Below are 16,819 nucleotides of genomic sequence, written 5' to 3' on the forward strand. Positions count from 1 at the left end.
TTAAACTTTTCTTTTCCTTAAAAGGACATATCTTAGCATAATGACCTATTCGGCCACAATCAAAACATTTGAAAGGTAACTTTTTTTTTTTTTTTCATGATTCATCATTTGAGGTTCCTTCGACCTTGAGTTGTTTGTTTCTTCTCTTCTTTGTGGCTTTAAAAGTTTATTCTCTGGTTGATGATCCCTCTTTTGTATCTATTCTCATTTTGTATATTGTAAGAGTTATTTATAATTCTTCCATTGTCATCTTAATTAAGTCCTTGGTTTCTTCTATGGAAGATACCTTGGCATTGTATCTCAAGGGAAGTGATCTCAAGACCTTTTGTATGATCAAGGTGGCTTTAAGTTCTTCTCCTAATCCTATGATAGATTTGAAAACTTGATATACTTTGAGAAAGTAGGTCACAATATCTTCTTTTTCATCCATTTTCAGGTTTTTAAATTTAGCTCTATATTTTTTAAGTTTGACCTGCTTGACCTTATCATCACCTTTATACATAGTTTTAAGTTTATCCCAAACTTCTTTGGTTATGGTGCAGAACATCACCTTAGACTTAAAGGTTCTTGACAATCCACTTGTAATGGCATGAAGATATTTTGAATGCTAGCCTGACAACTTCATCTTGTCAAGATGAGTTGGAGGATTTTTACAAACTTTGTAGCCATTTACAATGGAGATCTAAACATCCACTCCTATAGCCTTTAAGTAAGTTTCCATGTAACTGCTCCATAATGGATAATAATTTCCATCAAATATTAGAATTTTCCTTGAAGAGATGTCTTCCATATGATCCATGCTTGTTTACGATCACCCCTCCAGTGATTAGACTGTTAAAGGGTAACCTGCTCTAATACCCATTGTTGGAAATATTGAGGGGGGGATCAATATTTCACTATTTATTACATTATAGTATCACAACCATTAACTAATAACATCACATCAAAGGAACATAAGATATATATGAACAATATAGTTATATTACAAGGGAAGCTACAACTTCTAATTTACCAGCTACAACTGGAAGGGCTACAACCAAGATATTTAGCAGACACGACTGGAAGGAGTTACAACCCTTGGTTTACAAGCATCCATTGGAAGGAGGCAACAAAATCTTGAAGGAAGCTACAACTTCCTTCCCTAGCACCACCCTGCCACCCTCAACAATAAAAGAAATAACAAAACTCTTGGGCTCCCGTACCAGGGATAATGTCCCAAATGAAACAATATATAATCATTGTTATCTATACCTAAACATATTCAACTTTAGATCTACTCCAATAAGTATGCCACTATAACTCTGACCTCTAATGCGACGAAATAGATTCTAGTTCATATCTTCAATCAACTTCTTTAGATATGCCTTAGAACAAACCTCATATTCTAATTTTAGTAGTTCAAGTATACCTAAAAAAGACCGTTGATCTGCCTTAAAAGGTAACTTGAATCTGCTTCAATACTTCTACAAGGATGACATCAAGGTTTTCCCCAAACATCTATAAGAATGACTTCAAGATCTTCTCCAAACTTCTACAAGAATCACTTCAAGATCTGCTCCAAATTTTTACAAGAATAAATTCAAGATCTTATCCAAATTTCTACAAGAGTAACTTCAAGATATGCTCCAAACTTCTACAATAATGATGCCAAAAATAACTTCAAAAATTTTGTGCCAAAATTCCTTATATAGATAGCCTCCCCAATTCGACCTCTCCTCACTTCCTGTTCATGAGATATGAACCCCATAAACACTTCTTTTCTTTGCTTGTTTCAACATATCTTAATTTTCCTCGAGAAAATTGAAAAAATGACTCCTCCTCACTCCTTTATATAGTGCATTTTGGGTATAGACTAGGCTAACTTGTCCACTAGCTGGATTGTCTTGTCCAATTGGAAAAATGTATAGTGAATATTCAAAAAAACATTTCTCCTCAACCATGAGGAGTTATATGGAGTTACATACGGTATCAAAATAATATTTCCAACCATATATTTTATACTTCCATTTGATCTAGGTAAATGGAGTAAAAATGCATTTAAAAATAGGGTATCCAAATGGAGCATCAAAAATCCAAAAATAATTTCTCTTCAACTATGAGGAGTTAGAGGGAGTTCCATATACCATTGGAAAGGTATTGGTGAGGGCTACGTGATTATATAGTCCTTCCTTCAATTTTCTTTGGCTTTGACCACCTTTTCCTTGATTTTATTTTGACTGTCAATTTTTCATTTGAGGGCTTAAACCCTTTTTCTCTTTAGGGCTTCTTGAACTATTATCACATGATTTGATCATCCCAAAGCTAGGGCATCATCCCTAAGATTGGGGCTTTGACATCAATGACAACATTGCTCAACAATGACCTATTCACCCTTTGACATCAATGACAAGTTTAATCGAACATGCCCAAACTGCCATGCACCCAACAAGTGAACTCAAGGTACCCAAATGAAATGGGAAAGTGTTCACTTAAAATGCACATGCAATGGATGTGCGTAGGCTAATGTATGTGTGTATAGTGGATGTGCACTCGACGAGTGAAACCTATGATTACACTCTAATATTGCTTGTTCCCAAATTCACTTTTGTTTTCCATTGCAACTCCAAGGTGTATAGCACCCAATTCCTTGGATCCACATGTAGCCCAAGTACCCAAGTCAATAAAAAATATTCAATTTATCTATGCCAATATTTTTCATCATGCATCTTACTTACTTTGGATGGGTTTATTTACCATAACCCATACTATGCCTTCCCTTGCCAAGTTCTCTTCCCAACTTCTCTTGGTGCATGCAACTCATGTGAGTTTCCAAGGTTTATAATGCACGTTTTTTAAGCAAGGGTGCCTAACATTTCCTTGGTGCCCCTTTCCATCATGCAAGGGGACCCAAAATCAACTTTTTTAGACACAAAATTTTCTTCATGTCCATCCAGGTTGATTAATGACCACCATGGTTATCGCATAATGGAGGTCCCTTAAGTTTTTCAAGGTAAGGGCCTTACATCCCCCCTCTAATTAAAAGTTGTTTCCATCCTTGAAAACATCCTCAAGAAACTTCTATCCTTCAATTTTGTTTTCTAGATCCATGCATCCTTCCATAATTGACTTCTTCTACTCCTCCACACTATTATTGCCAAAATTTCTATGTGACTATGTATTGTCCAATTCTTCCCTTCAAAAAGTGCCTTTTACTAACTTCTACCAACAATGCCTCTTGGATGTCTTATTTGCTACTACTAGATTTTGTTGAGATTGAAATTCAAATCCAACATTGTTGCAACTATCTATTTATTTTACAATCTAACCTTCATCAAGAATACCAAAATAATGTCCATGTGTTGCACCCTTCAAATCTAATAATTGCATCAATTTTTTGACCAAATTTTAGATGATTTTGTATATTTATCTCTCACATGCCTTGAACTAGTTGGGTGATCAATCTAAATACAATTCCCAATCCATAAGAATGCACATCTTCATGTCCAAAATACATTTTTCCATCCATGCTTTAGTCATTTTGTACAACTTTTTCGAACTAAGGAAAAATCACTAACTTTACCTCCATACTATTAAGTATTCTCCAAAACAAAATTTTCCAAGGGCTCTTTTCCACAGGTGCTTTATACTCCACTGCTTTCTCCTAGGTAATGAGCCACTTTGCAACTTTTTTAATAAAATAAGATGGAAAGTAGGTGCTAAGGCTACTACCAACCAAATTATTTGACTTGTGCTTCATGCTTAAGTTTTTGAAAATCAACTCCACCTTTGATGGTTTATCGCCCAATTCTTGAAATAGATCTACATTTAATTGGAAATCATAGATCCTCATGGCTAATTTCGAAAACTCTATGATATCAACTACATCACAATTAGGGAAATATTCACCTTCCACTTTTCTTTCCAACTAAAAGTCTTGTTGGGTGGGTTCCTCCGTGCATTGTTTGTACCCATCATTTAGACTATTTTTCATAAAAAATGAACCATCCATATGGCCCCTCTCTTTTCTGATGCACAATTTCTTGTGCGACAAGTAATTTCTTAGTGAGTACCTTTCCCAATGACCTTCACAACCACTTCTATTGCAATTTCATCCTTACCTCCAACATATCTCTTTCTAAATTTCCTCAAAGTGCATAATAGATTAGTATTTTTCAATACTAATTCCACCAAAATCTCTAATGCTACTAATTTTCTCTTCATATAGTTTTTATGATCTTTGGCACCCAAGCCTACTTTTCCCAAAACCAACTCTTGTTGTTGTTGTGAAACATCACAAGGCCCATCTATGGATTCATTAGTTGCCTCAATCAACTTCATTAATGAAATTCTTGGCATCCTTCCCAACTTCCTTCTAGTCATCATAGGCACAACATAAATATTTGTTCCATCTAAGAACATCAAATGATTCTCATAGGGCATAGGATTTTTTTTTGGAAATCTTGAGAAAGTCTTTCCCTAATATGATTGTATAGTCATCCAATGGAGCCACTTTCAAGCCTAAACTCCCAAATTGTTCCCCAAATTTCAGAGGTGTAGAATGAACAACTCTTATTTCTGGATTCGTTGTTAATTTCATCACCTTAAATGTGGCCATGTTACTAGGCTTACAATGAAGTGGTGTAGTGGTCCTTTCACTTACAATGTTTGGTGGGTTGCACCAATGTTTACCAAGATTGGCATCTTCAACCTACTCACAACTACATTCACAAAACCTCCTTAGCTTTTCAATTAATTTTCAGTTTCTTTCACTCAAGACCCTTCATGCTTTCATTTTGCAAACCACACGCATGGCATTTTTCCATGAACTTTCCCAAACCTACTATCAAGTCTCCTATAATCTCCAAAATTTCCTTTGAAGCATGTTATACTTGGGTTTCTCATAATGTCGCTAGCTTCACCTTCAAATTTGGTTTCCTTGAATTTGTTCCAAGTCTTTCAACTTATTCTTTAAAGGTATACAATCCACGGAAAATTGATTCTGGTAACAAAGGAGACAAGAAGTAATCTCACTTTTGGAATTAGGAAATTTTAGTTTCTTCCTTGTTGTAATATTGTTGTCATCTTGGGAATCCTTCCTCTTGAGTGATCCCTACTCAAGAAACAATCAAGTCTCTACTTAGTTTATGAAAGTATACAACTTTTAAACCCAAGCATCATCTAGTGTGCTAGTTTGTTCCAACTTCATGATACGTGCTTGTTATAATTGATAGATCTCTTGATCCTAATTTTCTAATTCCACATCCATGAATTCCATCTTATTTTTCCATGATTATTTGTCAATGATTTCCATATCATAACCTAGAAATGGGTTGGCCCTCTAAGTATATTTGAAAATTTTACCCAAGTCTCAATGACTTGGTTCACCTTGCTACCTCAAACCTACATTATTCCTAAAATACTAATAGAAATCATCATTCTATGGGTACAAATTTTCTTGATTTCCTACTGCAACAAGGAAATAAGTCTATGCTTTATAATATTCAATCCACTCTTGTGGTTACTTTCCCACTTGTCCCAAAGCCTACTACTTTTCCTTAAGTTCATTACAATGTGACGAATAACTATTTGATATCCCTTCTCATAGTGGTAGTGGTGCCAAGCACCCAAACTATCTCAAACTAAGCTTTGATACCACTTGTCACAAACCTATAAATTTCCCAAATATTTCTTTGGAAACTTGAGTATCTTCCAAGTCTATTTTGACACCTAAGGTCATGTGACATCACATTTCCTCCACCACAATGACTTGGCTAGTGTGCACCTACTACAGCCAATCTATGCCTTTTCACTTAAGGTATTCCCATGACTTTACATCTACAATTTATCAAATGAAACTAAGTCCTACATCTCAATCAAGTCCATTCAAGATTAGGTACATGTCCAAGCATGGCCTTTAAAACATCATAGCAATAATTTAAAATAACCAATATTTTGATATTTTTCCAACACAAAATAAAGCAAAGAATAGTAAAATCCAACACATAAATGATTGGCAACACACATGTATAGGAAACATCGAATCTAGGTGCCTTAACTTGTTATATGAGGAATGTTATAGATATCAAATAAGGGAGTTACAACCTTCTACCCGCAAATATATTATAGATGTACAATGAGTTTAGGACAATATTTCCTTTTGCCTACTACCCAATAGACTTGCACAAACCAACCCATTAAGTTATCATAGGCTCACCTCTTGCAGGTGTTGTCTTCTTCTTATTCTTACTTAGCTGGTGCAACTTACCCTATCATGTGAACCTTGATATTAGCACAATTGCAGAGTTCCTTTACATTGACTTGGTGAATGATCAATGGATGATTGATGCATTAGTACGTTTGAGGCATCCACTATTTATACAAGGCCTATATTGCATTTGCGAGCCTCTCCAAGCATAAGTTGATCCAAGTACGAACATTATGAATTTCAACTGTGCCTGTTGGTGCCTTTGCTCTCATCATGACTTGTCCATTGATTATCTAATGTCTAATGGTGTTGCACCTATGTGCCATGTGCCCAAAAAGTGTGCCCTATGCATCCAAGTGCACTCGACAAGAGTGTACCCAACAAGTGCATCCAATGGAGTTGTTCCTAATCATTAGAGGAATTTTGAGGTCTAAATGGGCATCCTAAGAAAAATTATAAAATAATTGTAAAAGTAACCAAATAAGAGATAAATTCTTAAATGAAAAGAAAGAAATCTATTTTTTGTTTAATGGTATTTTCAACTTATCTCCTTATAGGTTTACTCAAATTTCAAGCGTGGTACTTGTGGGATGCATAATTATATTCCACATCCAACGAGTGCATGCTCTACATACTTTTGAGTAGAACCACATCAAGAAAAAATGGAAATTTAAGAAACACATTGTTTTCCATGTAATTTCATTTTTTTTTATCGATTTGGATCTACTCAAAATTATGTAGAGTGTGCACTCGTTGGATGTGGAATATAATTATGCATCCAACGAGTGTTCACACTTGGGGTTTGAGTAAACCTATAAGGAGATAAGTAGAAAAATACAATTAAAAAAATAGTTTTCTTCTTTTTCCTCCAAAAATATTTACCCTAGGGATGACATCATCATGTTGAATCCTATTGGTTCTTTTAAAGTTGATTTTACTAGTACTTTTTTCATTTTGAGACTACAATTGTGTTCTGTGGGTGCTTTTGGTTAAAAGAGCTTTTACCATCCATCACAATGACCAATGTGAACCACCCAACTCAGAAACACATTCCTTTTCCATGTATTTTCATTTTTTTTTCTTCGATATGGGTCTACTCAAAGGCATGCAAAATGAGTACTCATTGAATGCAAAATCTAATTCTGCATACATTGATTGCCCAGACTTGAAATTTGAGTAAACATATAAGGAGATAAGTTAAAAATACAATGGAAAAAATGGTTTTCTTCTTTTACCTCTGGAAAAATTTACCCGTGGGGATGACATCACCATGTTGAATCCTATTGGTTGTTTTAAAGTTGATTTTGTTAGTACATTTTTCATTTTGAGACTCATTTTTCACCTCAAAATTACCTAATGGGATATGTGCTCAGTGGATGTGTACCCAAAATGAGCGCATCCCATGATTGTGTTATGTGGATGCTTATGCCTAAAAGAAATGTTGTCATCCATCACAACTGCTAGTGTGAACCACCCAACTCTTTGGTCTACATGTAACATAAGCACTCGAGTCTATAAAACCAGTTAAGTTCTCTATGTCAATCTTGTTCATCGTGCATCATATTTGTGGATCTAATAGGGTCATTTACTATAACCTCCATTATCTTTCATTGTTAAGTTTTCTTACCATCTTCTCTTGTTGTGTCCAACTAATGTGAGTTACCAAAGTCTATTTTGTACCCATTCTAGGCAAGGATTCTTGATATGTTGATGGTGTGTCTTCCCCTCATGCAAAGGTGCTCAAAATTGACTCTCTAGCTATTGACTTTTTGCCATTTCCATTCATGCTAATCAATGACCATTATGGCAATCTTGTGATGGAGTTTCCAAAAGCCATTCAAGTCTAGAGCCTTACAATTTCTCTCTATTCATTTTTCTTATGTTTTATTAATTTTTGTAATGGCCTTCCTCTTTGGAATTCCATCTTCTCTCCTTGAGTTTAACCACTTTAAGTGCCTCACCACATCATTTATGCCCATGTCTAGGTCATCTATTAACCTATATTTTTGTAGTTCCTATACATGTTTCACTCATCGATGACAATAATGATATTCACCATCAAGCTTACCCCTTTATTATGTTTTATTAAAACATCAAGTAGGGTCTTGACTCTTCATATATCCATCATTTCATAAGTTATAAATTAATTTATTTTTTCATGATCTTTAGCAATATGTATATTGTGCCCTTGATCTCTAAGATACTTTGTAGTGCCCTCTTTCCCTTCAGGGCATCACTCCCTTTTGCATTATGTTTGGTAGAACTCAGATTAGCTCCCTAATTGTCGAATTATTGTCTTATAACCTTTCTATCTGCCAAACCAAGCACACAAAATATATTAACTAGAAATTTGAATTGTTAGCCTTAAAGATGATGTATACTCTTCATCTCTTGAGGTTCACGTTTCATCTCTTGAGGTTCGGTTCCCATTATTTAGATATACCTAGGGTTGGAATTTGAAAAAATTCTACCTATCAAAAATGGCAATTTTTACCATATAATAAAACATTTTTTAGGGTCTTTTTGTTGTTTTGTTTTTTAAATGACCAACAATAAATATTGACAATATTTGATAGGAAAATTACCCATTATTGGAAAATTTCTATTAAATTCTACCAATGTACTCATCCCACAAAGTCTCTGGACCTTAAAGTAAGCATTTTTCTTCTTCGTCTTGTTGCGTTAAGTATCTTAGACACTTATGGAATTTTTCACTTATGTACTTTATAATATATACAATATATTTACCAAATTTTTACCCTTAAAGTTTTTTTTTTTTTAATTTATTTTCCCCAACATTCTTGAGATATAATTTACACTCACTCTAAGTAATCTTCTCAAACTTTTCCCTAATATTTTCTTCCTTGCTCCGATAATACAAACTTTAACCTCTGATCTTCTTGTAGTATTTTCTTCCTTGCTCCCGTAATACAACTTTGACCTCTAATCTTCTTGTACCAACATACACCTCACACTTCCAATATAACCTTATAACCTTGATGTCTACTTGAGCTCCCAACATCGATATACTCTTAGTATATTTCTTTGATTACTTGTACATGGATATCACTACTCTGGGTCACATCCTCTTAGTGAAAGGATTACTTACCAACATACTCCTCACACTTCCAATATAACCTTATAACATTGATTTCTACATGAGCTCCAAGCATCGATATACTCTTAGTATATTTCTTTGATTACTTGTACATGCATATCTCTACTTTGAGTCACATCCTCTTAGTGAAAGGATTACTTATATGAATTGAATGACATGTTTCATTATAAGAAACCCTCATGAAATGGAAAGTGGTGCCACACATGTCAATTGAAAATATATAACAAAATAATTTTGTCGACAAATCACATATATATTCAATATCAAATATGTAAATATAGATTAATGTATATTCATCTTAATTTTAGATTTATTAAACACGGGAAGTAATTAAAAATATAAAATGTAAATGAATTAGTGCTTGAAAAAATCAAAATTAAAATAGATATATAATTTTATACTCTTACACGTGTGTGCGTACACACACATATACATATATAATATAAGATAACTCACACTTTATACTATGAGTTGATTAAAAACATTGAAAAAAAAGGTATTGACAAATATCCTTTCTTTTTATTTTAATATGATTTGTTTATACTATATTTTTATATATATTAAAAGACTATGAAAATGTTAATTGGGGTTATCTTGCGTGATTGGGTTAAACGATTATTGTCTTCTATACTCAATTTCAAATTCTCATGGGTGACATGATGAGCTTTGATGCTTTGATAAATATTGTTGTAATGACTTCGAGCCTGAGAAAAACACTCTTAAATGAGTATAATTGTGGGTTGTCCATTTACACTGAGATGACTCTTAAGTGAATCTAATTATGAATATAATTGTGGGCTTACGTAGTACGAACAACATCACTCTTACCCTTTAGGCTGAGATGGAAGTTGATTTCTATTATAAAATATTATATTATATTGGGTACACATTATTAATGTTATAAGAGATGTATCAATAACCTCACTTTGGTCCTTTGGGCCGAGATGGAAGATATTATTTATATTAGGTAGACATTATTATTAATGTTATAAGAGATGTACCAACAATCTCACTCTTGCCCTTTGGGTTGAGATAAAGACTCATTCTGTTATATTTGAATACACATTATTATTAATATTATAAGAGATGTACCAATAATCTCACTTTAGCTGACTTGAGTAAACTTCTTTTAAAAATAAGTATATACATATATATATATAAAATTTTGTATAAAATATTACATAAATTATTAATGTCAGGGCAATAAAAACAAACATTACAATTTTAAATGGTAAAATATACCTATTAAACTTATATAAAAAGATGATTCTGATTCTCTAATACTTTAAATTTAAGTAATTGTTTTTTAAATATATAAGAAAACCTTAAACGATATATTTAAAAAAATTCTTCACTGGCTTCTAGTTTCCAGAAAATTTCAAACAAAGCATGTGAAGTTTGACTCACCAATTTCTCTCATAGGACCCTGATACACATTGACCCGTCCAACTGACAAAACGATACTCGGTGTTAATGAATCCAAATAAATTATAAGTCGAGCCTATGTTAAAGTGACATTTGCAAGGACATGAGTGTAAATATACACACATTTCCCTTGAGAGAGAAGCATGTGGGTCCATGACATGAGAGAAAGAAGCATGTGGACCCTCATGTCCTTGTGAAATTAGAGGGGTGATCCACTAGAAGGAAGTTGTCCATTAAATCTGAACTTTGTAAGATTGGATGGAGTTGAAGTAGAACCCAAGTTATGTATAAAGTTAGGAGAGATGGAAGACAACCCACAAGTGCAATCAAGAAGGGCCACGTAGTGATTCCATTGTTGTCAATGGACATTGAATGTTGTTGTTAATGTAGGTAATCTGCATCATAGCTGGCTGGCTGGCGTAGTTGTGGTATCATATCAAAATGTTTGGTAATTGTTTGGGTAAATTTGACCAAAATGCAATGAAAAAGCTTGGTGGAACAAAATTCAAACTAGGGATTTAACTTTTATATCTGGGTAGGTGTCATATATTTAATTTGGTACTTTGAAATGAGTCATTTTTGTAGTTATTTTGATTAAATATTCAGTGGGAGTTGAAAAGGTGTGGTGAGTTTTTATATAAATTAATTATTTAATTATGGTAAACCTTTTTACTAAACATGAAAAGTTTACTGTGGTATATCTTATTTTATAATTTTTTTTATTAAAATAGTTTAAGTCTTGTTTACTGTGATATATTTTATTTTATAAAATTTTTTATTAAATTTTTTTAAGTATTTACTTATATTTATGGTTTAAATTTGAAATTGAAATTAGAATGAAAATTTATTATAAAACTATGTTAGTTTAGAAAGATGATATTATGTTAACATGAGAATGTAAATTTAAAGATCAATTTTAAAATTGATTTAGTTTGGCCATGAGAATAATAAGTTTTGGCCCTGAGATTAATATAAGATGAGTAATAAAAAACCAAATGTTGTTAATAACTTTATCCAAAGTGTAATTTTTTACATTTAATTGCTTTTTATGGATCATCATATTTGTTTTTTATGGATCATTGTATTTTAGGGAATAGGTTGTGGTTTGACCTATGTAGTGAAGTCATTGTCATCTTAATATGCCTAAGTGTAATATTGTAGAAACTTTCAAACCAAAATGAAATTGGTTAAACTTACGTGATTAATTTAGTATTTTATAAATAATTATGTATCATGATTATTAATAATTTAATTATTTGAAATACATATGTTTACTAATTTTTATTTTTATTATTTGTAAAATGTAATGTTTTAGGTGAATATATTTAAGAGATGTTTCTTCACATTTGTAAATAATATTTTTATTTGTGAGTATAAATTAGTGTGTTTAACTTAAAAGAATTTGAATTAGGTATTTATTTACATCAATGTTAACATAAAAGTGGCCAAATACTCCCTTGCTTCTTTTCGTTATTAAGCTGCACAATACTTACCATTTATAAAAACAAAAATGAATAAATAATAACCTCAAAGTAGAGCAAAATCAAGCAAGTCACGATACAAAATCATAAACAATACAAGTGTCCATCAAATATAAAAATAGTAAATGAAATCTTCCTCACAATTTAGATGACACATGAAATGAAGTACATTTATCAAATAGGAATTGACAAAAACATAATATTGGGGATGCCAAGGTTGTTAAGATCCTTGGGTGTAGTGTCATTGTCTAGTGTAGGTCCCACCATCAATGGGTTTGTGTTTAGTAGGTTTTTAAGTTTTTAATATAGTGAAATTTAATGTGAGTGAGGTGGATGAATATTATTTTATGGAATAAGTAAAAAAATATTGTTACTATATAAAAGTGTATTTAAGAATACTTAAATTAGATATATCAATAATTTGTAGTTTAAAAATAATTAAGTTATTTAACCAGTTGAAAATAAACTTATGAAGAAATGAAGAAATAAAAAAATAGAGAATATATATATATTTATTATAAAAGAGTGCAAAACCTACTCCTAATTAACTATTTGAGATTTTACCTTTGACATGTGAATAAAATTTACCAACTACGATGGCAAAGGCAAAGGAGGTTCATGGAGGTTGAATGGCGACATACCCCGGAACTGCATTGCATTAATTTTTTTGAAAAGCGAATCTTCAAGGGGAGAGGGTGAGAGGGAGAGTCCCCGTTTTGTACGTAAAAGAAAAATACACAAAATACACACGAGGACCAGGACCAGAAAAGAGGAATCTGGGGGACACGTGGAAAAGTAGAAAATGAACAGGTGGTGATACGTATTTACAAGCTTGTCGGCATATGTAAGCACTTTGTATTTGTCAAGATGGTGATGTGACACCCCCGCGGGCCCCGGTTTCCTTGCCTTTTCCTCGAAGTACTATTCTGCACGTGTCGGTTAAAACGAAATGTGTCGCTTTTTCATTGGACCACGTTGTGGGGACCCGACCGGGGCAGAACATAATAAAAGATGCTACAGCAATGGGTTCCGGATTGTCGACACGTGGCCCTGAGATTGGGCTGTCCAACCACGTAGCAGAAATGTCGTTGTAGACGTGGGGCCCTTGCATTGGGCACTGGTTTCGGGCTTGCGTAGGTGTAACACATTCCGTTCCCTTACCTCCGGCTGCCCGGCGATGGCGGGCAGGGACTGCGGGGCTCTGGGTACAAACGTGGCTGCTCGGGCAGCTTCCAATTTATCGGCGACGTGTTTGTCGTGTGGATGGTATGATTATCACGGGAAGGCAGCTCTTCCGTTTTCTTTCTTCGCTCCCCCTTCCCATTTGCTCTGCGTATTTTCTGTCCCATCTGCTCTGCGTATTTTCCTTCTGTAATTTAATGTGAGGTTCCCGCCCCTGCGATTTGAGTGGAAATCTATGGAAAATTGTGATCGGAGATGAGCTTAGGGTTGAAGAATTGTGTGAATTTAGCGGCCGTTTGCAGTTTTCATGTTGCGATTTGGCCGTTATTCTGATAAAACGGATTGTTAGGTCTAATTTGGATTTTTGGGTTTTGATCAGCGCTGGAAGTGAGGGATGTTTTCCGGTGGCGATCTTTAAAATTTGTGGCAGGGCGGGCGATTGATGAGAACGATAAACAGAGGAGGAGAAGCACCAGGTGCGATGGCGAGGAGGCGAAAGACGAGCAACGATGTATTCGAAGGAGGACGCGGAAGGTAGCGGGCTTCGGTAACAGGCGAGTTCCTATTTTTTTGAGCTTTGAAGATAGAATAAAATAAATGCGTTTTATGGAGGTTTCGATCTGAACTTATGTCTGGTTTTATGAAGATCAAATAAAAGGAAAAGGAAAAACGAAGATATCTTTATGAAGATTAAAGAAAAGCAAAAACGAAGATATCTTCATGAAGATTAAAGAAAAGGAAAAGGAAAAACGAAGAGTTTAGTAATGAAGGAAGTTTCAGTTGCAGAGACGGCCAGCTTGTGCCGCAGTGGTCATATGTATAGATGTTCGCTGCCTCTGGAAGAGGATAAAACGCGAGCAGCACGACGTCGGCGGATGGAGATCCGACGGTTCAAACTCATTGCCAACGCATCGACCGGGGTTATCAATGTTAAGAGACTTAAGGTGGGCAACGGCGTCGATGTTGCAGACAGTGGACATGAAGAAGCAACGGAGTGCCATGAGAGTGTTGCTGTCGGTTCGTTGCCGTCGCTGGTTTTCGCTGTTGGAGGAGACGGAGGCGAGCCATGCCCGGAGCACGGCGTGGTGTCGATCTGTGGCAGGCGACGGGAAATGGAAGACGCCGTGGCGGTGATGCCTTCTTTCGTGGCTGGCAACGATGGGGTTTATCACTTCTTTGGCGTCTACGATGGCCACGGAGGTTCACAGGTGTGTGTAAAGAATAAATAAAATAAGAATTAGCTGTTCTTGGAAAATTTCGGTGTCCAATGTCGTGGTTTTCGCAGGCAGCGCTTTATTGCAAGGATCGGCTTCACGTAGCCGTGGCGGAGGAAATCCGACTGACGGACCCTGTGACGGAAGCGCACTGGGAGGCAGTGATGACTGATTGCTTTCTGAAAATTGACGTGGAGGTTGCCGCGCTGTCTGGCAGGCGGAGGATTCGGAGTTTGGACATCAGCGGTCGCGGGATCGAGTCTAGGCAGGTAGAAGAGGATAAAGAAGTTCCACGCGCGGAATCGAAACCGCCAGAGAATGCGGGATCGACCGCTGTGGTGGCAATAGTCGGAAGCAGGCAGATCGTGGTGGCCAACTGCGGGGATTCGAGAGCTGTTCTGTGTAGGGGTGGCAAAGCGATTCCATTATCCACCGATCACAAGGTAGCTTTCTTGTTCAAACATATACGCACAAATATGCACAATTAGGTATAACATACACATAAAATACCTACTAGGGTTCTTGCTTTTTGGGGATTCTGCAGCCAGACCGTGCTGACGAGATGGCGCGCATCGAGTCCGCCGGAGGCAGGGTCATTTACTGGAACGGCCACCGCGTCTTGGGTGTTCTTGCCATGTCCCGGGCCATAGGTATAAGTAAACAAACAATAGCCATTTCTTTTCGTTTTCTTTTCTTTACATGCATTGCGTATGCGTATAGAATCAAGCTAATGGATGGGTATACACAATGTGTATATTGAAGTGCAGGAGACGGTTATCTCAAGCCATATGTAATCGCAGAGCCCGAGGTGAGCTTCACGGCGAGAACAGAGGAAGATGAGTGCCTGATTCTGGCGAGCGACGGCCTCTGGGACGTGATCTCCAACCAGGTCGCATGCGAGGTTTCCAGGAAATGCCTTGCGATTAGCAGCAGAAAGAAACCTGAAACCTCGCCTTCCGGCTGCCCAGCGATCGAATCCCCGGCGGCCAATACGGCTGCATTGTTAACAAAGCTTGCTCTCTCACGGGGGAGCTCGGACAACATAAGCGTAGTAGTTGTGGATCTCAGGAAGCCTTAAGATCCAAGCATGGTGGTTCTGGATCCCAGGAAGCCTTAACATCCAAGCATGGTGGTTTTGGATCCCAGGAAGCCTTAATATCTATTCTTCCGGGTGCAACGTGTATTTTTGGTTCTTGAATTCCTGCTGCTGATATCTCCTTAGGCATTACTATTCGTCCAGTATTTATAACATCCAAATTCAACACAGAAGGAATTTAGTATAAAAAGACATTAAATTCTTTTTCCACTGGGCAAGCCCTGGCATTGCAGCAAAAGATCATGGCCACGTGTGCATGTTGTGGCTTCTTCCGAGGGTAACATAACAGAATGGTTCGATCTTAACTTTGTTTTATTCAGCTGAAATTCTTCTGACAAAACGAGCACTTTTTATTCGATATTTGTGGTTGCATTTCCCTTGGATATTTTATTCCACTCTGAAAATGGATGGGCAAGAAATTCATTCTTGATGCCTGGTTATTTGTTCATTTATGGAAATCCGTCAGCCATGCCCCGTACTTGATGCCTGGTTATTTGTTCATTTATGGAAATCCGTCAGCCATGCCCGTACTTGATGCCTGGTTAATTGTTTATTTATGGACATCCGTCACCCATACCTCGTTAGGTTTTTTAGGGCAGGAGTATACCAGCCATACGAAAGTAAGACTCATCACTAATTCTGGTTTCCCCAATTTTAGTGTAATTCTTGTTTTTGGAGTTTTGGTGTTTGGAATTTATTAGCAAGTAGTTTCACCAGTATTCAAATCTTCTCACTACCAGTATTCAAATCTTCTCGCCATGCACCACCGCATCCATACCTTAGAGTACAACCGCATCCATACCTTAGAGTACAAGAAGATACAAATAATATAAAAACAAATCCCATCACCAACTGAAGCCTCCGGATTTAAATACACAAGTGATATAAAAACAAATTCCCTCATCAACTCATGCCTCTAGGTTTTGGTATTTGGAATCGATTTGCAAGTATTCTGGATTTAGATACAAGTAATATAAAAACAAATCCCATCATCAATTTAAGCCTCTGGATATTTTCGATATTTAAAATCGATTTGCAAATAATCTTATCATTGTTTAAATTTTCTTTTAAGGCATCAAGTCATACCCTGAAATATAGGAAAATACAAGTAATATAAAA

General features: G+C 35.7%; 1 protein-coding gene across 3 annotated transcripts; it reads left to right on the forward strand.

The window, feature by feature from the left end:
- Positions 1-13,475: 13,475 nt before the first annotated feature.
- Positions 13,476-16,148, forward strand: LOC149154775 (putative protein phosphatase 2C 24). Of its 3 annotated transcripts, none has more exons than XM_089441008.1 (5): positions 13,476-13,944; positions 14,037-14,598; positions 14,676-15,047; positions 15,149-15,254; positions 15,372-16,148. In XM_089441008.1, exons 2-5 carry the CDS (start codon positions 14,155-14,157, stop codon positions 15,680-15,682), a joined length of 1,233 nt encoding a protein of 410 aa, XP_089297134.1. In that variant the 5' UTR covers positions 13,476-13,944; positions 14,037-14,154; the 3' UTR covers positions 15,683-16,148. The 3 variants fall into 3 exon arrangements, with proteins under 3 accessions (XP_089297134.1, XP_089297136.1, XP_089297135.1); XM_089441010.1 differs by having other exon boundaries at positions 15,367-15,489; XM_089441009.1 differs by having other exon boundaries at positions 13,476-14,598.
- The last annotated feature ends 671 nt before the right edge of the window (positions 16,149-16,819 follow it).

The sequence above is a fragment of the Pinus tabuliformis genome, chromosome 9 (genome assembly GCF_031772625.1).
Source record: "Pinus tabuliformis cultivar Carrire ecotype Pingquan chromosome 9, CPIR1, whole genome shotgun sequence".
NCBI classification, from domain to species: Eukaryota; Viridiplantae; Streptophyta; class Pinopsida; order Pinales; family Pinaceae; genus Pinus; species Pinus tabuliformis.

What these genes read in the sequence shown, in the direction of transcription:
- LOC149154775 (XM_089441009.1), top strand. Translation starts at nt 14,155, where the DNA reads ATGAAGGAAGTTTCAGTTGCAGAGACGGCCAGCTTGTGCCGCAGTGGT. An exon ending in CATTATCCACCGATCACAAG is followed by an intron (nt 15,048 to 15,148) that starts GTAGCTTTCTTG and finishes GGGATTCTGCAG; the next exon opens with CCAGACCGTGCTGACGAGAT. An exon ending in TGCCATGTCCCGGGCCATAG is followed by an intron (nt 15,255 to 15,371) that starts GTATAAGTAAAC and finishes ATTGAAGTGCAG; the next exon opens with GAGACGGTTATCTCAAGCCA.